General features: G+C 42.1%; 2 protein-coding genes across 4 annotated transcripts in view; both read right to left on the bottom strand.

Annotated features, from left to right (window-relative positions):
- spout1 (SPOUT domain containing methyltransferase 1) overlaps positions 1 to 11,570 on the bottom strand; it is a 32,092-nt gene extending 20,522 nt beyond the window's left edge. For all 3 annotated transcript variants that reach the window (XR_011882833.1, XR_011882834.1, XM_072240384.1), the window contains exons 1-4: positions 11,465 to 11,570; positions 6,355 to 6,397; positions 4,509 to 4,622; positions 580 to 739 (exon numbers count right to left, since the gene is read on the bottom strand). Coding sequence is in view for 1 of the 3 variants with exons in the window: in XM_072240384.1 (XP_072096485.1) it covers positions 580 to 739; positions 4,509 to 4,622; positions 6,355 to 6,397; positions 11,465 to 11,512 (365 nt within the window). In the remaining 2 variants the exon portion in view is untranslated. The remainder of the gene's footprint in view (positions 1 to 579; positions 740 to 4,508; positions 4,623 to 6,354; positions 6,398 to 11,464) is intronic.
- A 1,846-nt stretch (positions 11,571 to 13,416) lies between these two features.
- On the bottom strand, positions 13,417 to 23,008 carry endog (endonuclease G). Its single transcript, XM_072240381.1, has 3 exons — positions 22,344 to 23,008; positions 17,661 to 17,770; positions 13,417 to 14,989 (listed from the first exon to the last, which is right to left on the bottom strand). The coding sequence occupies exons 1-3, from the start codon at positions 22,878 to 22,880 to the stop codon at positions 14,707 to 14,709; spliced, it is 930 nt and encodes a 309-aa protein (XP_072096482.1). The 5' UTR covers positions 22,881 to 23,008; the 3' UTR covers positions 13,417 to 14,706.
- Positions 23,009 to 23,929: the final 921 nt, after the last annotated feature.

Genomic DNA, 23,929 nt, shown 5'->3' with positions numbered 1-23,929 from the left:
GGTCTGTTTATGCAAGGCATCCTAGAAATACTGATGAACTGAAACAGTTTTGTAATGAGGAATGGTCTAAAATTCCTCCTCACCGTTGTGCAAGTCTGATCAACAGCTACAGAAAAAGTTTGGTGGAGGGTCTACCAGTTATTAAATATATGGGTTTACATACTTCTTCCAGCCTGGACTGTAAATGATTAAACAATGTGTTCAATAAAGACAAGAAAAGTGCAATTGTTTGTGTGTTATTAGTCTAGGCAGATTGTGTTTATCTATTATTGTGACTTAGATGAAATTCAGACCACCTTTTACGAGGAATTAATGCACAAAATCAGGTCATTGCAAAAGGCTCACAAACTTTCTTTTGCAACTGTATATGCTATAGAAAATCTGGAGCAACATAAGTTTAGCTATATTTTAACCACATATGAAATAGAAATAAGTTTTAGTTGGTAACCAGGACAAGTGGAAATAATCAAGTTTAAAACACTTAACCCTCCAAATTCCTTCTTTATGCTGTAACATTAAATGTGTATATGTTAGATAAGTTAGCATGAGATATGATTAAATATTTCTGATCCACCTTACTTTGCATCTTCTCCTTGTTCATCAAAGACTACAACTTCATCCACACAGAACACAGTACATGCACGAGCTATCTGTCCAGCCAAATACGTCCTGAGATCTGGAGTTTGGGCATTATCCAGAACTGACCCTGGCAATGCCACACTGACAGTAGGCAGCCGCTCTAGAAAATATAAAAATCACCAGAACAATATCAAAACTTAAATTCTAGTAGGAATGGCAGAATAGTGTAGCAGTTAGTGTGACACTATTACAGCTCCCGTTGTTCTGGAGTTCAGAGTTCAATTCCAGCATTGTTCCGTAAGGAGTTTGTACATTCTCCCCATGGAATGTGTGGGTCTTCCCCAGGTGCTCCAGTTTCCTACCATAGTCCAAAGATGTAATGTTTAGTAGGTTAATTGGCCATTGTAAATTGTCCTGTTTAGGTCAGGGTTAATTGGGTTTGTCATGAGTTGCTGGAGCAGTGTGGTTTGTAGGTCCAGAAGGACCTACTCCGTGCTGTATCACTAAATAACAAATAAAATAAAATAGTTAGCACAATGGATTATCAGACAGAACTAACAGAATGGTAAAGGGCTTATTGGATTCTCTGTCATGCCAAAGGCCATATTTTAAATTACCTGGTATTTGCTTTTGACATTACATTGTAAACCAGTGAATGACTTTTTAAAAAATCATCTCAACTAACAAATTGCTACGTTTTACATTTAAAATTTTAATTATATGCTAAACATTTCTGCAAGTCACTGTTAAAGGTATGAATAAGTTTTAATCTACAATTTGAGAGGGAGAAAGGAAACTCGGAAGTGTCAGTATTACAGTTGAACAAAGGGAACTATGGTGCTATGAGGGAGGAGCTGGCCAAAGTTCAATGGAACAGTACCCTAGCAGGGATGACAGTGGAACAGCAATGGCAAGTGTTTCTGGGAATAATGCGGAAGGTGCAGGATCAGTTCGGTCCAAAGAGGAAGATCGATCCTAAGGGGAGTAAGGGGAGGCCGTGGCTGACAAGGGAAGTAATGGATAGTATAAAAATAAAAGAGGAGAAGTATAACATAGCAAAGACGAGTGGGAAGCCGGAGGATTGGGAAAATTTTAAAGAGCAACAGAAGGTAACTAAAAAGGCAACACGCAGAGAAAAAATGAGGTATGGAGGTAAACTAGCCAAGAATATAAAGGAGGATAGTAAAAGCTTCTTTAGGTATGTGAAAAGGAAAAAAATAATTAAGACCAAAATTGGGCCCTTGAAGACAGAAACGGGTGAACTTATTATGGGGAACAAGGAAATGGCAGACCAGTTGAACAGGTACTTTGGATCTGTCTTCACTAGGGAAGACACAATCAATCTCCCAGATATAATAGTGGCCAAAGGACCTAGGGTAATGGATGAACTGAAGGAAATTTATATTAGGCAGGAAATGGTATTGGATAGACTGTTGGGTCTGAAGGCTGCTAAGTCCCCAGGACCTGATGGTCTGCATCCCAGGGTACTTAAGGAGGTGGCTTTAGAAATCGTGGACACATTGGTAATCATTTTCCAATGTTCTATAGATTCAGGATCAGTTCCTGTGGATTGGAGGGTGGCTAATGTTGTCTCTCTCTTCAAGAAGGGAGGAAGAGAGAAAGCAGGGAATTATAGACTGGTTAGCCTGACGGTGGTGGGAAAGATGCTGGAGTCAATTATAAAAGATGAAATTATGACACATCTGGATAGCAGTAACAGGATTGGTCCAAGTCAGCATGGATTTACAAAGGAGAAATCGTGCTTGACTAATCATCTGGAATTTTTTGAGGATGTAACTATGAAAATGGACAAGGGAGAGCCAGTGGATGTAGTGTACCTGGACTTTCAGAAGGCCTTTGATAAAGTCCCACATAGGAGATTAGTGGGCAAAATTAGGGCACATGGTATTGGGGGCAGGGTACTGACATGGATTGAAAATTGGCTGGCTGACAGAAAACAAAGAGTAGCGATTAATGGGTCCCTTTCGGAATGGCAGGCGGTGACCAGTGGGGTACCGCAGGGTTCAGTGCTGGGACCACAGCTGTTTACAATACATATTAATAATTTAGATGAGGGAATTAAAAGTAACATTAGCAAATTTGCCGATGACACAAAGCTGAGTGGCAGTACGAAATGTGAGGAGGATATTATGAGAATGCAGGGTGACTTGGACAGGCTGGGTGAGTGGGCAGATGCATGGCAGATGCAGTTTAGTGAGGATAAATGTGAGGTTATCCACTTTGGTGGTAAGAACAGGAAGGCAGATTATTACCTAAATGGAGTCAAGTTAGGAAAAGGGGAAGTACAACGAGATCTAGGTGTTCTTGTACATCAGTCACTGAAAGCAAGCATGCAAGTACAGCAGACTGTGAAGAAAGCTAATGGCATGCTGGCCTTCATAACAAGGGGAATTGAGTATAAGAGCAAAGAGGTCCTTCTGCAGCTGTACAGGGCCCTGGTGAGACCACACCTGGAGTACTGCGTGCAGTTTTGGTCTCCAAATTTGAGGAAGGACATTCTTGCTATTGAGGGAGTGCAGCATAGGTTCACAAGGTTAATTCCTGGGACGGTGGGACTGTCATATGTTGAAAGATTGGAGCGACTGGGCTTGTATACTCTGGAATTTAGAAGGCTGAGAGGGGATCTTATTGAAAGATATAAGATTATTAAGGGATGGGACACGCTGGAGGCAGGAAGCATGTTCCCGCTGATGGGTGAGTTCAGAACCAGAGGCCACAGTTTAAGAATAAGGGGTAGGCCATTTAGAACGGAGTTGAGGAAAAACCTTTTCACCCAGAGAGTGGTGGATATATGGAATGCTCTGCCCCAGAAGGCTGTGGAGGCCAAGTCTCTGGATGCTTTCAAGAAAGAGATGGATAGAGCTCTTAAAGATGGCGGAATCAAAGGTTATGGGGATAAGGCAGGAACTGGATACTGATTGTGGATGATCAGCCATGATCACAGTGAATGGCCAACTCCTGCACCTATTGTCTATTGTTGCACTTTCTTACTGCTGCTCTTGTTCAACTGCAGAAGCTGTGGAAAATACTGAAAGCTTTGATTATTGGTCTGATCAGGAATTAAAATCTACATTAACAAAACACTTTATACTTTTCAAATGTCTCCAAATATTTTTGCAAATTATTAGTTGTGAAGTACATCACACTATACGGTCCAGCTCAGCAACATCTTTCCACGTATGATCCCAGAATCGGCAATGAAAAAACATCTATTTCAGGTGGTTTTAAAGGAGACTATTCATATAAAGAGCAAGATAACTCTGCTCTACTTCACTTAAAACTTAAACTGAAAGAACATTTACTTTTAGTTAAATTTGCATTTCTAGCAAATGCAAATTTTAATCAGCAGACAACAGAAAAACATCAAGCATCACTTAACTCTGTTAAGGGTGATTTTACTGACAAGTTCTAAAAATAGTTGCATCTTTCTTTATAGCTTCTTCTTACACCCCATATTTGTAACATTAGTCATTGTGAAGACTGTAAATCAAGCTGTTTTTTCAGATTTCCTCCACTAACTTGGCTAATGATAATGCAAAGAAGCAAAATCTCTGCTTATCTGCTCAACTGTGTCATGGTGTATCACGAATAAATGTAAAAGTGGTGGGTGTGTGGAATGCACTGCCAGTGAAGGTGGTAGAGGCGGATGCAATAGGGTCTTTTAAGAGACTCTTAGATAGGTACATAGAGCTTGGAAAAACAGGGGGCTCTGCGGTAGGGAAATTCTAGGCAGCTTCTAGAGTAGGTCACATGGTCGGCACAACATTGTGGGGTGAAGGTCGTGTAATGTACTATAGATTTTCTATGTTTTTATGTAAAAGGAATTATGCAAACATGGCAGCTTTGCATTATTTTTGAAATTATACTTTCATATTTACAGTGCCATCTTAAATAATTTTATCTTGTACCTTTCTGTTTTTTCTTTTCCTCTTGGTCTTTTTCCGCTTTCTGCTGCTCAGCCCTTTGTTTCTCAAGCTTCTTCAATAATTTCTGTTCTTTGAAGTGTTTTGTTGCCTGTTTTCCTACAGTGTGCATGGGGGACAAAAGGAGAATCAGAATCAGGTTTAATACCACTGGTGTATGTCATGAAATTTGTTAACTTTGCAGCAGCAGCACAATGCAATGCGTGACAACATAGAAAAAACTGTGAGTTGCAATAAGTATATATATCAAATAGTTACATTAAATACGTAATGCAGAAACAGAAATAAAAAGTAGTGAGATAGTGTTAATGGGTTCAATCCATTAGAAATCGGACAACAGAGGGGAAGAAGCTGTTCCTGAATAGTTGAGTGTTTGACTTCAGGCTTCTGTACCTCCTTTCTGATGGTAACAATGAGAACAGGATATGTCCTGGGTGGCTGGGGGGTCCTTAATGATGGATGCCACCTTTTTGAGGCACTGCTCCTTGAAGATGTATTGGATACTACAGGGGCTAGTGCTCATGATGGAACTGACTAACTTTACAACTCTCTGCAGCTTACTTTGATCCTGTGCAGTAGCTCCCACCACCCACCCCCCGCTCCATACCAAACGGTGATACAGCCAGTTGGGATGCTCTCCACAGTACAACTGTAGGAATTTCTTAGTGTTTTAGCAAACAGACAGAAAATGTTGCCACGAATGTGGATTGGGTGACAGACATGAAGCAGAGGTCTCTTTCTGAGTGCCCAGTATTACAGGGATTAGTATTTGGGGCACTGCGATTCACAATGCAATGATTTGGAAGGGGGTACTAAATGTAATATCTACAAGCTTGCACACAATGCTGGGAGGTGGCAGGAGTATGTGCTGTGAAGAAGACGCAAAGAGGGTCCAATGAAATTTGGACAATTTGGGCGAGTGAACAAATGCAGTTTAACAGGGATAAATCTGAGGTTCCAAAAACAGAACATCAGATTACCTAAATGGTAATAATTTGAGAAAAGAGAAGGAGCAACAAAATCCGGGTGCCCTGATATACTAGTTAATGGAAGGAAGCATTCTGCTACAGCAAGCAATTAAGAAGACAAAGGATATGTTCACTTTCACTACAAGAGGATTTGAGTACAGGAGCAGGAATATCTTGCTGCAGCTCTATAGCTGCAAACTAGAGTTTTGTCTGTAGCCTTGGTCTTTTCTAGACTGATTCGTGGAATGGTGAGTCATGTGTATGAGAAGAGATTGGGTAAGTTAAGCACACCTTGTTAGTATATAGAAGAACTAAGAGGATATTTCATAGAAATCTGTAAGATTCTAATAGGACTAGACAAACTAGAAACAAGGAGATTTTCACAGTGGAGGTTCTAGAACCAGGGATGCAAGTGAGAACTAAGATCAGGTGAGATTTCTTCACATAGACAGCACGAACCTGTGAAATTCTCTAGCTCAGACGGCTGTAGAGACAAATAATGAAATATATTCAAGGAGGGAGTAGATGTATTTCTTAATGCCAAATAATTAAATAACTTAGTCTTGCTTTCATTATCTGTCAGTACCTCCTCAGGAACACTAAGAGATGCACAAGAACAGCCAAAGGCGGCAAACCTTCTGATTTTCTCCTCTCCTAAAATATGGGAATTTGCTTGTTTCTTCTCTTGCAAATGACAACAATAATATTTATTCATAGGCACTCCAGAGAAATCACAGACAGAAACCGTACCATCCTCTTGGCTACTAGAAACACAAGGGTAATCAGCCTAAAACAGGAAAAGAAACTAGATAAACAAGCATGGAGATTGGGAAGTAATACAATATAAGGTTTAAAATACTCACTGGCTTCTTTTGTTTTCCTCCAGTAAGCTCCGGTCATTTCATCCTGAGAGAGCACCAAGTCAATAAATTATATCAACACAGACTGTACGTGTTTATCAATGGGACTCACAAAAAGATGCAAACTACTGACATATTATATCTGTGGAAGATACACTTTTGTATATTAAACAACAACATTTCTAGTTTGTTCTGAACAGAAAAGAAATTTCTTGTATCCGTATACCTCGACTCTGTTTTACCCCGCCCCCTGGTTCAGTCCCTTCCGACCTACATCCGTGACACTTCACACACTCTCGATCTTTTCAATGCCTTTAAGTTCCCAGGCCCCGAAAAGAAAAGAAATTACTCAATTTTGTATGAAAGAGTAGATGTTAATTATTTGATCACATCAGATCAAACTTATGAAAAAAATCTGTATGAGACCTCTGGAGCCAGTTGCACTATCAAATACGACTCTGGCTGATCTGATTGCAGTTCCACTTTCTTGTCTGTTTCTCAAAAACCTTAACTGCCCCTTACACAAAAAAACACTCAGCTCAGCCTTGATAATATTCCAATGATTCAACTACAAATTTCTCTGTAGATTACAGATCACAACCCACAAAAATAATTTCCTCCTTCCCACCTTAAATGGGTAACCCCACTCCCAAAGTTTCACACCGGATTTCATACGGAATTCTTCCATTTATATTTTAACCATATTGTGCAAGTGTTTTTAGATTGTAGATTTCGTTGCTAGGAAACATCCCAGCACTGACCTTGCAAAGGCTTCCTTTTGCTGTGATCTGATAAGTATATTTTAAATATGTGATATTACTTCAAACCTAACCATTAGTTTCACCTTAACTGCTACTGGCAATAATGAGATCATTACCGGTAAAGGGTCAGTTTACGTATGCGTAAGAAATAGGAGCAAGGGTAGGCCATTCAGTAACTCTGCCATTCATGCCCTTTTCTTTAATTGACCAAAGGTTTTACTGCCAGTCCTACCATTCAGTATGAATATAGATCTGCCCCACACTTTAATTCCTCTTCAGTGCCATGAAACTATTCAAAAACAGCTCCTTCCCCAACAGCATCAGATTTCCGACTGGCCCATGAACCCATCATTCCTGTTTTTGGTACTCTTTATTTTGTAATTTATAGTAATATTATAGCTTTGCAATGTACTGCTGCCACAAAATAATAGATTTCATGTTATACGACCATGATACTAAGCCTGATTCTGAATAGTAGCCCTCAATTCCTGGAATGGCAGGACTTTCATATGAAGAAAGACTGGATGAACTGGGCTTGTACTCGTTGGAATTTAGAAGATTGAGGGGGGATCTGATTGAAACGTATAAAATCCTAAAGGGATTGGACAGGCTAGATGCAGGAAGATTGTTCCCGATGTTGGGGAAGTCCAGAACAAGGGGTCACAGTTTGAGGATAAAGGGGAAGCCTTTTAGGGCTGAGATTAGGAAAAACTTCTTCACACAGAGAGTGGTGAATCTGTGGAATTCTCTGCCACAGGAAACAGTTGAGGCCAGTTCATTGGCTATATTTAAGAGGGAGTTAGATATGGCCCTTGTGGCTACGGGGATCAGGGGGTATGGAGGGAAGGCTGGGGCGGGGTTCTGAGTTGGATGATCAGCCATGATCATAATAAATGGCGGTGCAGGCTCGAAGGGCTGAATGGCCTACTCCTGCACCTATTTTCTATGTTACTATGTTTTAATTACCTGATCATTCAAAAACTTGTCTACTTCCTCTTTAAATATCCCCTGTGAACCAACTTTAGAACATTAGAAAGTTTTTGACAAGAACAGGCCAATCAGCCCAACAAAGCTTGTCAAACTGCAACCCATCCTGGCAGTACAGGTTCCATTTGCCCCAAAAGGCACCCCAATGTCCCATGAACCTATGCCCCTCTAACCCACATCATGATTTGAGCCATGTGTTAAATTTCTAATCTCCTCCATCTTACTTGGACTGGCACATGGCACAGGCAGAACTTCGGAGAAGACCACCTTATCAGTTTTGTCCCTAAGCTTCCCACCTATCTTTTTAAATTTGTCTTTCAGAACTGCCAGCCTGACCTTACCTGTGTCATTTGTTCTGATGTGGACAAGGGCTACTGGATCCACCCCACGTCTGGCCAGGAGCTTATCTATTTGTCAGGGATGTCTCCTGCTTGTGCTCCTGGTAGGCAACACACTGCACAAGACTCCTTGTCAGTACAAACCTGATTTTCAACCACCCTCCCCGCCCGGATAACTGAGTCCCCTACTATCACTACTTCCTTTTTATGGGGTTTTGGATTATTATTAGGGAGGGTCCTTCCTGTGGGGCTCCTCTGCCCTGACTACTACCTCAGAGGTTTCATGGTCGTCGTTGAGCATTGCTAGATGTTCAGAATGGTTGAAGGCAAAGTTGATGAAGTCGACGAGTTCAGCATGAGTACAGGAAGCAGCACTAATGCAGTAGTCAATGTAGTGTCAGAAGAGTTGAGGAGCAACGCCGCTGCAGGCTCAGAATATGCACTGTTCCACGTAGCCGACAAAAAATGCAGACATAGCTGGGACCTATTCGAGTGCCCATGGCTACAACTTTGGTTTGAAGGAAGTGGGAAGAGCTGAAGGAGAAATTATTGAGGGCCAGGACCAATTCTGCCAGAGGGAGGAGAGTGGTAGTGGAGAGGAACTGGTTGGGTCTGTTGTCCAGAAAGAAGCAAAAACATCCCTGATGGGGGATGGAGGCATATAGGAACAGGAAATCCATAGTGAAGATGCAACAATCGGGGCCTGGGAACTTAAAGGTATTGAAAAGATCAAGGGTGTGTGAAGTGCAACAGATGTAGGTAGGAAGGAACTGAACCAGGGGGCGGGATAAAACTGAGTCGCGGTATACAGATACAAGTTCGGTAGGGCAGGACCAAGCAGAAACAATGCATCTACCTGGACAGGCAGGTTTATCGATTCTGGGTAAGAGGTAGAAATGGAAGCTGCAGGGTAAGGGGTTGATGGCAGTGGATGGGAGATCACCCACTGATAAGAGCTGACAGGTCAGTGATGGTGCAGGAGACAATAGCCTGGTGCTCCTTAGTGGGATCTTGTTTGAGGGGTAAGTAAGAGGAATAGTCTGAGACTTGTCGCCTGGCCTCCGCAAGGTAGAAGTTAGTCCGCCAGACTATTACAGCACCCCATCTTATCTGCTGGTTCGATGGTGAGGTTGGGATTAGTGCAGAGAGAGTGGAGAGCAGCAGGTTCAGAAGGAATGAGGTTAGAATTGGAGGGAGGAGTCTTAAAGTCGAGATGGTTGATGTCTTGTTGGCAGTTAGTGATGAAAAGATCCAGAACAGGATCAGAGCAGGATTTCTAGGAAGTGGAGGAGGTTTGAAGACCGGAGAAGGGGTCATTAATGGGGGTTGGAGAGTCCTTGCCAAAGAAGTAGGTATAGAGACGGGTGATGGAAGAAGAACTTGGCTTCATGGTAGGTGTGGGGCCAGCGGGACAAAGGTGAATGTTGTGCCTCAGAGAGGAGAAGGTCAAGAAGGTCCCCTCTTTGAGATACCCCTAGTGCAAATACCGTATCAACTCAGTCAAGCTCCCTCAGAATTTTTTAAAAATTAAGATCTTTTTCAATATATAAAAAAATCACCCTTCATTTTTCTGTTCCAAAGAACGTAGATAAATTTCTTTTGTGGCTTGTGTTCAGACAACTAAGAATTAACCCAGTGACTCCCTTTTTGGACTGCTCTCAATCCCAATAAACCCTTTCCTAAATAATGTAAATAAAACAGTGCTCCAGGTACAGGTCTTACTAGTATACTTATTTCCTTATTCCTAAATTGTAGCCCTCTTGTGGTAAAAGCCAAGATACCTTCCTTAGAACCTGCTGCAGCAGCTTAGAAATATTTGTGATCTGTGCATAGGAACACCTAAATTCCTCTGTACTTCAGTCATCTGAAATCTTTCACCACTTGATAATCACCTGTCTCTTATCTGAAGTGCAAAATATTACACTTTTTTTTCCAAAAATACTTTATTCAGAAATATTACAAAATAAAAATAATTACTTTCCCACATTAAGCTCCATCAAATTCAATTTGACCGTATCCTGTTGCAGAGTCCAAATTATCCTCTTTGCATCATCCAATCACCCACCTTAATTTGTGACATTGGCTAACTTGGATACCTCATACCCTATCTTCTCCTGCTGGCCTTTAATATAAACCATTAATAATTGAATCCAAGAACTGATCATTGAGACATTCCACTGGTTACATGCTCCCAGTCTGAGGAAGATTTGTTAATTCAGACTCTCCTTATTATGCAAAACCAGTCTCCAATCCATGATAACACACTTCCCCTAATATCACTAGCTCTTACCTTGTGCATCATCACTTTTATGTGGCACCTTATCAATTATTTTCTAAAAATCCAAATACACATTTCAAATTCCCCTTTATTGACTCTTCCTGTTACATCCTTGAAGAATTCTAGCAAATACATCAATAATGGTTTACCTTTCACAAAACCATGTTGACTTGCTTTGATTATATTGAGCTTCTCTAAGCAATAAGTTACTTCTTTGTCGATTACAGACTCCAGCGTCTTGCGTCAGTAGATATTTAGCCAAAGAGCCTATATTTAACAGCTTCCTCCCTTCTTGATCAATAGAAATGTCACTGTTTGATGCTATTATTTACTCATCATCATATCCTCTTTGAATTTTATTTCAAAGTATTTGGCCCAAGGCTTGGGGATGGGGGAACTGCTCCCGACCCTGCTAGCTGCATCTGAAGACTGGAAACTGTACCTACAAACCTGGATCAGAATTAACAGCATTTAAAACTTTATTTTCACCCATCAGATCGTTTATTCTGAACGTGGGGATTGAAAGAAATTAACTTCCAGCAGTGACAAATTAAATCAACTCGCGACCGCCAACACCCGGCGGTTAAACAGCTTTAAAGGGGGATGCTTCACTTTCCCACAGCGTGGTCGGTGGAAGCGGCAGTGAACACCCGAGGTCCTTGCTTGCTTCCTCCCCCTTTATACATCTCTCTGTCTTTATCTTTCTTTCGGCCGTCCCTACGCGTAATGAGCGACCTGTGAGAACTCACCGGCTTCCCCTTCCACCGCTTCAGCGGCGGCCGCTGTAACTCGGCCATGTCGGCTTCCTCTCCGTAGCCAAGAATCACCAAGAGCCGCTCCTACTGGATGCCCACTTTAGTAAACCGCTCTCCTATTGGCTGCTCCTCCAGCGATCTCTGAGCAGCTGGCGAGCCGACGTGACTGCCCCATTTTGCCATGTGTTCAACAAAAAACCAACATTGCATGTAAATATATAATGTTTCGTTTACTTTGACCTCAGATGGGGATGAGAAAGGATGTTCTTGCATCAAGGGTTTACTCAACTGAGTCCTTGGATTGCCTGAACTGACTATAGCTAGATGACCAGATCTGCACACAGTTCTCCAAATTTGGCCTCACCAAGGTTCTACAACTTCAATATAACATCCCCAACTCCTCTGCTTAATAATCTGATTTATGAAAGCCAATGTGCAAATATTCTATTTACTTCATCTACCCATGAGGGCACCAGGAAATTATGTATCTGTTCTCCCAGATCTCTCGATCCTACCACACTCGTCAGTGTCCTACTATTATCTATGTAAGTCCTACCCTGTCATCCCGAAGTTCAACACCTCACACTGTCTGCATTAAATTCCATCTGCAATTTTTCAGTCTATTTTTCCAGCTGTCCAGATCCCGCCCCGAGTTTTAAGTCTACACCCTGAATCTTGGTGTCATCCGCAAATTAGTTGATCCAGTGAAAACAGCAGCCAAAAAAAAACTCCTGGGAAATCAATTTTGAGGGACTCAAAAGACTGCAAAATAAAAAAAATAATAAATGCTCGACTCAGCCAGTCCCTCGCAAACGGATGGTCCCCAAAAAGCAGCTGTTACAGAAAGCCCACAGTCCCACACCGCGTTCCGTGAATACTAATCAGAAAAAAAACGTTCAATTAGAATGACCAGGAGATATCACGTATAATTAACTGTAAATTCAAGTTTCTGTAACTTGTTCTGGAAAAACAATCATGTTTGAAAAGGAGAAAATATTCCTGATCTACATGAATTTGAAAGCTAAGGTCCAATAAAAGAACACATACTGGGTAGAATAAGCACAGAATTCCAGAAACCAGCTGACATATACAGTATGGGAGAAGTGATCTGAACAGCTTCTCAACTGACACTACACTCGACATAACTGTCCTTGGCTCAGTTCTAAAACACGCTATCTGCTACAATCTAGGCACTCCTTGATCAAGCAAGAGGTTGATAAAGCCACCGAACAGGTTAACATAAGGAGAACTCTATTTGAATGCGCAGAGGTAGAGGAAGGTAGGGCCAAGGTGAACAAAGGCGACGATGAGTGACAGAGCGAGCTCAAGCGCCACATGCATCCTCCCTCTGGTTGCCCTCCTCCTTCCCTTTCTCCCATGATCCACTGTCCTCTCCTATCATATTCTTTCCTCTTCAACCCTCTACATTTTCCACCTTCTTGTTTCATTTGCCCTCCCTCAGCCGCCCTCTCTCCTTTTACCCGCCAGCTTGTACTCCTCCCCCTCCCCTCGCTTTCTTGTTCCGGCTTCTGCCCCCTTTCTTTTCCAGTCCTGATGAAGGGTCTCGGCCCAAAACGTCGACCTCTACGACTTGTTGAGCTCCTCTCGCACTTTCCTAGTTAAACGGACGCATCTGTAGGCCTAAAACGGAGCCTCCCGGTCTGCCGGGTCAGCCACTTGGCAGGGCTGGAGATCAAACTCATGAGTAAATAAACGTGATCAATAACAATACTTTTCCATGCTGAGGAAGAAAAAGTGTATTTAAATTTGAGACGTTCCAGTGATTTTCCTGACTGTGAGGCTGTAATTGATTAGAAATTACAGAATCTAATTCGGATGAAGTACCTATCACAGGTTTTTGAACTTGTCATATTTCTATGCTGCTGAAGCCAAGATGATATTTATCTGATTATGGCTCAAACCAAAAAAAAATCAGAAGTGCATGCTTACGATCAGAATTTAATTTTATTTGAAGACTATAAACAAGAAATATAAACCATACAGTCATAATAAACAACTTCAACAAAAAATGTAACTTCGAAAAACAAATAACTTTTTTTTAAGAAGTGTGACCTACCACAAAAAGTCCAACAGAATGATCACCTTGTGACAATGTTCAAATTTTTTACTTCTCTTAATTTCTCCGCAGAAACTTTTTTTTAAAAAACGCACTTTTGGATGTTCCCAGTTTTACAGCTTGTTTTCTGTTTACTAAATGTTAACAGCACTTGGGGTGCTTTTAAAATAGAGCTTGGTTACACTGCAGTTTTCACAACCCCAAAATATTCCAGTGTTGATGGAGTATTCCAGAAGCAAAAAAAAAATACCTGAGACCTGAATTTTTTTAAAAAAATGAAATGCTGGATGGAAATAGTAATTTAGGCAGTAAATATGGAGAATATGTTTCAGGCCAATATCTTAAATGTATTGGAAAAGCTAATTTGTGAACAGCAAATTGTGAACAGCTAACTGAGGGCTTAATCAACCAGTTTGCTTCATACAAAATGTGACTTTGAGGGACAAATGCTGCTATATGAACTCTCCATTCTTCTTCAAATAGAGTCACGGGATTTTTTTAAAACCGCAGTCACAACTCAAAATAGTGAATACATGCTGGCTTTGCCAACAATGTCCACATCCCAAGAAAACACGAGCTGACCCATATGATCCCTAGAAACCACAAAAAAAGCCTAAAATAGCTTTTCAGCCCGGTAAAATAAACCAATAGAATATTCCAATAATAGTCATCTTCAAGTTAATGGTACTTCCTTTGCAATGTTGAATTTAATAATAATTTCAATTAAATAGCATAAATATGAATGGTGCATAAAACATTCAAATAATGAACAACACTACACTAGATTAAACTGTACAAAGCTGAAACTGAATATTGCCGGACTGTTTTGTTGACTTGGTGGTTTGATGGTTTATATTCTGTGTTTTTTGTTCATTTGTTTTCTTTTTTGGGTGGGGCGTGTTGGAGGTTTGTTGTTTTCCTTTGAACAGGTTCCATGGTGTTTCTTTTTTTCATGGCTGTCAAATCTCAGGGTTGTACACTGCATACAAACTTTGCTAATAAGTGTACTTTGAATCTTTAACCTGAGTAAAACTATGTGGAAATTAAGAATAAACTTGACTTATTCATGCCATAAAGTGAAGCGTACAATTCACTCAAGAACAAATCTTCATTCCACATCCTGATAATTTTCTATCACAGTTACTGCCCAATGTGTAATTTATTTACTGCTGGCACTTATGGCTTTCAGATTATTGGTTCTTTTCAGAATGTTGCTGACAAACAGGAGGCCAGATGCCCGCTCGATGCTTTCGATTGGAACCAAGAAACTTTCAAGGGGAATATTCTCCGAAACCGGCTGATTTGGCATCACGTACGACCGCAGTTCAATTTCTCCGCTGTACTTCTCCAGTATCACCACTTTGAAGATGTGAGTTGGAACTGCAACATTGTTCTTCCCGATGACCTGATACTTAACATACACCTTCCCGTCTGACTCCTGCCTGATCAAAATATAACCAAACAATGACCACAAGAAGTTCTGCAGATGCTGGAAAACCAAAGCAACACGCACAAAATGCTGGAGGAACTCAGAATTATTAATTAATGCCAAAAGTGCCTTAACCAATGTCCTCACAGCAAGGATTCACAAACAACCCGATATTCAGTTTAATCTCCTCGTATTTGGCATAAGGATGTATGGGGTGTCCAGGGAGGGGTAGCACCTCTGCTGAAGAGCTTGTCATATCCATCCTGGGGCAGCTCACTCACTTTGGTCCCCACTGGACACTCAGTTCTCAGCTGTGGCTCCAAGTAGCGTTTCACAGCAGCCACACTCCAGGACACCATTTGGACAGGTGGGCCTCATGCCCTAGTGAGATAGGAAGATACCTGTCCTTGCACGCGAAGCCAGTTCCAGCAGACTGGGTGGATGAGACCAACAGCGAGAGCCACTGACCAGGAGTGCAGCTGTGGAATGCTCCGTGGACAGCGAAGGGCATGACCAGGCACAGAAGTAGTCAGGGTCATCCACTGAGACCAAGGAAGACCCCAGTTGTGACAACTACCTGTACCACTGGACCCGGACTTCCAAGAGTGGAGGGCAAGTTTGTAAACCTGACGGGAGCAAAGGATGTTGGGAATGTTGAGCGTGGAGAGTGTGGGAGGGGTGTAGGACAGGTGTCAGTGAAGTGCCAAGGACAGGGGGTGGCATGGGTACAGACATACCCAGCCCTGAGACACCAGGCAAGGTCATCTGATTCCAAACGATTGGTTTATTGATCATTACAGAATGTCTCTCTTGGTGACATTCCCTCTCCCTGCCCCCTTCCCACGCTCAGTCCACGATAGAGACCCATATCAGAATCAGGTTTATCATCACTCACATATACCATGAAATTAGTTTGTTTTGTTTTTGCAGCAGCAGGTCAGTGCAATATATAAAATTACTACAGTACTGTGCAAATATCTTAGGCTCCCTAGCTATACATACATGCCTAGACTTTTGCACAGTACCCTAACTATTGGTCAGTGGGGGTTTCCTTGCTTGAAGCAGTGACATGGGATCAATTGCTCCCATTTAATAAGATAGGCAGGACTTAAGTTTGGCGTCTCAGCCGACAGGTAACACCCCAATAGTGGATTTGGAGGGAACTTCTTTTTCATGACATTATACACATCTCTTTTCACTGTATCTTGAGTGTTTTTTTAAAGTGGGAAGAGTACAATGTTGCTCATTCTCCATTTGTCCCTAACAGCTTCTAGTTTGTGTCTAATATCAAGTAGGTGACCAGCTCTCAAGATGGCAAGGCCTCACCTCCCAACACCCCATTCATTCCTGGCCTCTTCCACGATGGGACCTAGAGCCCAAGCTGCAGAATTCAGGAGGATAACTCAGGATTTGGTGGTGTACTATTATCCTTTTCTTGTCACACTATTCCCCTACTCCTTCAAGATGTCCATTCATCCCCAAACACGGCTTAATCAAAGATGGCAAATTCCTCTTAGCCCACCCTACTTCAACATGTGAACCTTGGCAATCCACAAGGCTTTTTGGTAATTCATCTGTAGATGTCAAGTCACTCGGTACACTTAAAGCAGAGGTTGACAGGTTATTGATTAATAAGGGCATCAAAGGTTATAGGGAGAAGGCAGAAGAATGGTATTGAGAGGGAAAATAAATCAGTCCTGAATAGACTCAATGGGCCAAATGGCCCAATTCTGTTCCTATGTCTTCTGTATCTAAAAAAAACTAGGACGGCATGGGTGGAACCAGAAAAGTATATTGGCAAGTTAAAATTTTATAAATATAACCATATAACAATTACAGCATGGAAACAGGCCATCTCGGCCCTTCTAGTCCGTGCCAAACGCTTACTCTCACCTAGTCCCACCGACCTGCACTCAGCCCATAACCTTCCATTCCTTTCCTGTCCATTCCAGCTTTCACATTTTACTTTAAATGACAACATCGAACCTGCTTCAACCACTTCCGCTGGAAGCTCGTTCCACACAGCCACCACTCTCTGAGTAAAGAAGTTCCCCCTCATGTCATGTTACCCCTAAACTTTTGCCCCCTAAACTCTCATGCCCTCTTGTTTGAATCTCCCCCACTCTCAATGGAAAAAGCCTATCCACGTCAACTCTATCTATCCCGCTCATAATTTTAAATACCTCTATCAAGTCCCCCCTCAACCTTCTACGTTCCAAAGAATAAAGTCCCAACTTGTTCAACCTTTCTCTGTGATGAAATCCAGGTAACATTCTAGTAAATCTTCTCTGTACTCTCTCTATTTTGTTGACATCTTTCCTATAATTCAGTGACCAAAACTGTACACAATACTCCAAATCTGGCCTTACCAATGCCTTGTACAATTTTAATATTAATTTTAATATGTAGTGAGAAACATTGCAAAAACACCGGAGCAGAGGCTATCCTCATCATGATGTCCGCAAAGTTTGAAGGAAGGGTTTCTGGAGGGCAGTAAGGAGCAGGAAACCTTCCCCAAGCTGTGCAGCAATGTCACTCTGTTTGTGACTGACCAGCACTTGCTGTGGCATCTTCCTATTACCACGAAGCTGCGAAAAGTTACTCCCCTCTTTCCAGTGGCTTAGATTATACTGGGGTTAATAATGCTGTCCTAAGCAACCCGACGGAAAGGTTTAGAGACATACCTTGGCAGATAAAGGGGTCCAGTGCAAACAAAAACATTTTTGTTGTACTTGGTCAGGCTCCGGCAGTACTTCTCCAGATTGTTCCAGGCACTCTTATTTAAATTTGGATTCTAAAGTAATGAAGTAGATACAAACTAAAAGTAGCACGAAAAAGACAATAAATAGATAGTAAAATATGTGCGCGTGTTCATGATTAAATTGAAACAACATGGTCACAAGCAGTTAGTTTTATTGCTCCAGACAAAACTAATATACAGTGAAAAAGAATTGCTACCAAAATGAAAACAAGTTCCATTGTTGGTCTGAGTGCAAGTATACCAATGCTGTTCTCTGAATACATCTCTGTTGAATTCTGCCAGGAATCACTTCTTTTCCTTCAGGTGAGGAGAGGCTATGCTCCAGGATACATTAGTGTCCTTCTCAAAGACTGGTTGGTTCTCAACTACAAAAAGCTATGATGTATTTACTGTATTTCAGAATTAAAGCATGATTTCCCCTAAAAGCCATCAGATTGCAGTGACTGCACTGCAGAACTAATGAGAATGAAGTTATTGGCCATGATACGGCATTCCCTGCAGCTGTCTATTTATTCATGAACATATTTCCTTAATCCTTGCTAGATTAGAAACACATTTGTAGTCTCCAGCTCAAATTTGTCAATGTTTCAAAACTTAGCTTCTCTGTGATAATGTTATTATCCAGCATTCCTCTCAAATGCATCCATCACTACATAAATATTCCTACAAAACAGTGAGGAAGGCAATCACGGCTTACAGAAGGAACTGCACCAGCTGGAAAATTGGACTGAAAAATGACTGTTGAGTTTGACCGACCAGGGTAGGTTTCACATGGTGAACGGTAGGTCACTGGGGAGTGTGGTAGAACAAAGGGATCTGGGAATACACGTCCATAATTTGCTGAAAATGGTGTCACAGGTAGATAGAGTCAGAAAAAAAGTTTTTGCCAGATTGGCTTTCAGAAATCAAAGTATTGAGTACAGGAGATGGGATGTTATGTCGAAGTTGTAAAAGACATTGGCGAAGTTAATTTGGAGTATTGTGTGCAATTTTGGTCTCCTATCTACAAAAAAGATGTAAATAAGATTGAAAGAATACAGACAAAATTTACAAGGACGTTGCCACATCTGGAGGACCTGAATTATAAGGAAAGATAGAGTAAATGCAAGCAGGTTTTTTCCACTGAGGTTGGGTGGGACTACAACCAGAGGTCATGGGTTAAGGGTGCAATATGAAAAGTTTAAGTGGGACATGAGGGGAATCCTCTTCACTCAGAGGGTTATGAGAGTGTGGAATGAGCTGCCACCTCAATTTCAACACTGAAGAGAAGTTTGGTTAGGTACATGGATAGTAGAGATATGTAGGGCTATGGTCCCAATGCAGGTCGTTGGGAGTAGGCAGTTCAAATGATTTTGGCATGGACTAGATGGGCTGAAGGGCCTGTTTCAGTGCTGTACTTCTCCATGACTCTAAAATTGTTTTACACTAGATTATTCATCTGTAACAATGAATACCTGAATAAATCTGATGTGTGACATAGGATAAATGTAGCAGATTTAGCAAATTCAGGTAATACTGAACTTAGTTCCCAAGGATTTAAAAAAAAATCTTGTGTCTATTGTAGATTAATTAAGATCAAGGACAGTCAGCAAACAATTATCTTTGACTAATTTGGTGAACATTTTGAAGAGGATTAATGAGCATAAAGCATTTGAGGGAATCTAGTGTATTTTAGCAAAAAGTTTTAAAGATTGATCAAAGGAAGTAAAAATAATTAGAAGAGGAAAATGGCTAGTTGGATTAGAAATTGACTCAGTGGAAGAAAGTAAAAGATAATGATTAACAAAAGTTTTAGGTGGCTGAAAATGGCATATAATGTTTTTGTCAAATACTTGGAATGAAATGTAGTTTTGAAGAGGAAGAAAGGATTTGATCCTTTTTGTGTTTTGATTGAGTTAATGTGGACAGAAAGATTCCCCTTGTGGAAGAGCACAGAACTGGGGTTACAGTTTAAAACTAAATGGATTGGCTATTTAATACAGGGTTGAGATGAAATTATTTTCTCTCTGTGGATCTTTGGAATTTTCCTCAAACACCATTGGAAGCAGAGTTTCTGAATTGAAGGCAAGAGACTGGAAAATACAGCACGTTGAGGTTACAATCAGATGAGCCATGATGGCAATACATGATGAGGCAGACTGGATGGGCTGAGTGTTGTACTGTTTCTCCTATTTTTTGTATTTTCTTCGGAGTCACAATAGTAAAATTACCAGTATAGATGAAAATGAGAAAAGAAACAGTGCTATGCTATGAATTTCTGAAAGAACGTACGGGTAAGTTTCAAAGACCACGACACAGTGGTGTTGCAAGCAGAATTGCTACCTCATCGTGCCAGAAACCCATCTTCAATCTGGGCCACAAAGTCTGCAGACACTGGAAATCCCAGCAACACACACAAAATGCTGGAGGAACTCAGCAGGACAGGCAGCATCTATGGGGAAAAAGTACAGCCGACGATTCAGGCTGAGACCCTTCGGCAGGAATCAATCTGGGCCTCTGGCACTACGTGTGTGTGTGGGTTCGCATGTCTGCCTATAGCCCCGTGGGTTTCCCCCGGGTATTCTGGTGTACTCCCACATCCCAAAGACATGTTGGTCAGTAGGTTAATTGGCTGCATTAAATATCCGCTGGCGTGTAGGTGACTGGTAGAATTTAAGGGATTTGCTGGAAATGTGGGGACAATAAAATAAAAGGGATTAGTATGAATGCTGTTGGTCTTAACTTGGTGGGTTAAAGCACCTATCCATTCCTATACTGTATAACTCCTGGTTTTGATGAATCACACAGCTTACAAGCTCAATCTTCTCCTTATGACTCTCTTGTTACAATGCAAGCTGAAATTATACAGACAGGGCACAGACATGAAAACTTACATGGCCTTGAGAAAGAGGCAGGGAAAATCAGGCCAATTGATTAGATCTTTCACAGAAGCAGCTGAGTATCTTCCTATTTTATCTCTAAAGTACTACAAGGGAAACCCTTGTGAGCAAAGTCCGGAGCTAGATATGAAATGCTACACTTGTATAGTGTAACAAAACAAGTGACACCCATCCCCTCTCTATTTGCAACAGAAACAGAGAATGTTAGAGGCACAGTGCAGGTCAAGCAGCATCAGTGGGGAGAAAAACAGAGTGAGCATTCTGGGTCAAGGATTCTACACTAGAACTGGAAAAGTGAAATCACAAGTGTGCTTTAAGTTGCTGAAGGGAGAGATGGAGTGTAGAGGGAATATCTGTGGTAAGTGCCTTTGATAAATTGTGCTTGTGGTAAGTTGTGGAGGTAACAATGACTTTAGGAACTTGTAACGGACAAAATGATAGAAAGAGAAATTTAAACTGAAACAACAACATACAGGTATAGCCATATCTACAAAAAAAGAGGGTTCTACTTTAAGCGATTAAACTCAGTATCAAGCCCAGATGGTTGTAACATAACAAGGCAGAGGGTGAGGTGCTGATCCTTGAGCCTGATCCTGAACACCTTTGGAGCAACACTGAGGGCCAAAGGCAGAGGTCAGAATGGCGCTGGGACGGAGAATTAAAATGTCAGATGACTGGAAGTTTACAGTTCCCACTCTTTCGAAGGTAATGGAGATGTTCTGCAATGTGTTCAGCCAACCTGTTTCTACTGTAGACAAGATCACATCGCAAGCACCAAATCCAATACACAGCACTGGACGTGCACATGAAATGCTTCCTCACCTGCAAGGACTCTTTGGGTTCCTTGAAGGTCGGAAGGGACACGGTAAAGGGACAGGCAATGGATCTGCCAGAGCTGCATGGGAAAGTGCTGAGAGAAGCAGATCAGATTGTGGAATTAGAAGATTGGACCAGGGAGTCAGGGAGGGTACAATACCCTCTGAATGGTCTGCTGCCAACCACAACAAGGATAAAGTTTCCGTGCCCTCACAGGGCAAAGCAATAATTCAATTACACCTCCTTTTTCTTGTATTGCCATTGATGTATCCGAGAAACCAAATGCACATTGGTGACTACACTGCTGACCAGTCTGTGAGAGTGATCCCGAGCTTCAGGTTACTCGTCACCATCGTACTCCCACTATGGCCTCTGTCTTTGCATTCTGCAGTAATACCAAGCAAAGCTCAAGGAACTGCACTTCATTTTCCATCACGGCGTGTTACAACCCTCAGGACTTAATATCAAGTTTCATCATTTCAACTAAACCCACTTTTCTCACAACTTTAGTAGTACCTTTGTTTCAATTTATCTCTGGACCGAGTTGCTCGCCCCAATTGCTGTTTTTTTTGAAAAAAATATTACCTTGGCAACTTTGGTCTGCACCCTATCACAAGCATTCTCTCTGTTCCCTCTCCATCTCCCTGTCTCTGCGACTCGAAACATCTTTGCCAGTTCTGATGACGGATCCTCGACTTGAAAACGTTGATTTTGTGTAGACACAAGAAATTACAGGTGCAGGGGCTTTGACCCGAAACGTTGACACTTTCTCTCTACTCAACCGGCTGAGTCTCTCCAGCAGATTGTTCATTGATTCTGTATCTCTCCTCACTGATGCTTTCTCACCTGCTGACCGTTTAAGCATCATCTGTTTGTGTATCGGGATGCTAGTGTGCTTCCCTCCTGCTTACCTGCGGTACGATGTTGCTGAGGTAGAAGGTATCATCCATGCATTGCTGGCTCTGTTTATGGTTGCCGGCCGCTGCCAAGTGACCCCGGTCAAAGCCGCTACCTTTATAGTCCGCGTTCTGTGCTCGGTGGTATTCGTGTACAGACTGGTCCTCCTTGAACTCACTGCGGCTGCGGTCGGAGCAGGACAGGCCCAGCCTGGCCGCGTCCAAATGCTCCAGCACCCACAGGGCGTTCCTGGTGCGGGGGTCATAAGCCAACACGTACGATTCGCGGGTCTTGATATGGGACAGAGAGGGGAACCCGAACTTCATGATTTCGGTCGTCCTGCCTGGGCTGAGCTGAGCAGGAGCCAGCGGCACCAGGGACTCGTTGCCAATGGCATCCGCGGTAACGGACGGGATCGGAATCACGGGGAAACGCTGGAGATGACCGCAAGCTTCCTGGTGCCGGTAGGTTCCGTATCCGATCCCCAAAGCGGCTCCTGCAGATAAGGACACTCCCGCCAACAGCCATCGCGAGCTCAGAGCGCGGCGCATTCCCGAACGTCGGTTCTCCAAAAAGTTACTCTGTCAGTGCGCGGAACTTTTATCAATGAGACGACGACCTTGAGCATGCGCGGCACCAAACTACTATGTTACTGACGCCAGGAAGTGACGCCCGGCTCGGCAGGGCAAAGGCATCGCGTAACAAATCAAATTCATTTAAAAAGCTATCAGCGGTTTGAACCTTTAATTATTAAATACAACTAAACAAACGACTGGCAAGATGCTGAGGAACCAAGCGGTTCAGGCAGCATCAGTGAGGGGAAATGGACAGTCGACCTTCCGGGTCGAGACATCTCGGCCAAGTACATGGCTGTACGGGTGTAATAAAAAAAACCCACGCAGCAGCATCACGGGCATCGGATAAGCAGCATTCTCAAAAAGAAAAAGAAACGCAAGTTAAACATAATCGGCGTCTTGTTTGTCGCTCCAGATTCCGGCATCTGCCATCTTTTGTGTCTTCGAAATTTGACAGTTATTCATTTTTTTGGGGCATCAATGGCATTGCTGCCAGTAATTCTTGTGATCCGCTTCTAGGCTGTCGGTCGTCGTTCTTCTTTCCACGGATGCTGCTATTTCTATCATTCCGATCTCCCCAGTGCTAGATTTGCGCTGCACTCTAGACCCTGGTCGCCGGCGATGGGAATATGATCTATTTGAAGATCCACTACTAGACCTAGGAATGACGTGCTGGTTCAGGATATGAACCACTGTCTTGTTACAAGCACGGGTTCGATGAATTTGAAACCCTTATTAATGCACTTAGCTGACCTTGTAAGATCAGCGGTCCGGTAAGATATTAAAATGTTGGTATTCGATTGTAACAAAATACACAAGTGACTGGATTATCCAGTCTTGATCGCAAAAACTCTTGCAATTACTTCCCTGAGACTAAAGCTACTTCGACGTAATGTCACATATGAGAATGCCGGGTAAAACATAAGAGAATGTAAAATTGCTAAAATTTTAGGGGGAGGAAAATTCAACTAATCTTGATGTTTGATGCCAGACCAGCCGATTTTTGCACTGGAATTTGGAATTAA

The sequence above is a fragment of the Mobula birostris genome, chromosome 22 (genome assembly GCF_030028105.1).
Source record: "Mobula birostris isolate sMobBir1 chromosome 22, sMobBir1.hap1, whole genome shotgun sequence".
Taxonomy (NCBI): domain Eukaryota; kingdom Metazoa; phylum Chordata; class Chondrichthyes; order Myliobatiformes; family Myliobatidae; genus Mobula; species Mobula birostris.
This window is presented reverse-complemented; position numbering and strand designations above follow the sequence as displayed.

Excerpts from the sequence above, each read along its gene's own strand:
- endog (XM_072240381.1), bottom strand. The coding sequence starts at position 22,880 with ATGCGCCGCGCTCTGAGCTCGCGATGGCTGTTGGCGGGAGTGTCCTTA. Across the intron at positions 17,771-22,343 it reads TCAGCAACATCGTACCGCAG|AATCCAAATTTAAATAAGAG; the intron begins GTAAGCAGGAGG and ends TCATTACTTTAG. Across the intron at positions 14,990-17,660 it reads GGACCCCTTTATCTGCCAAG|GCAGGAGTCAGACGGGAAGG; the intron begins GTATGTCTCTAA and ends TATTTTGATCAG.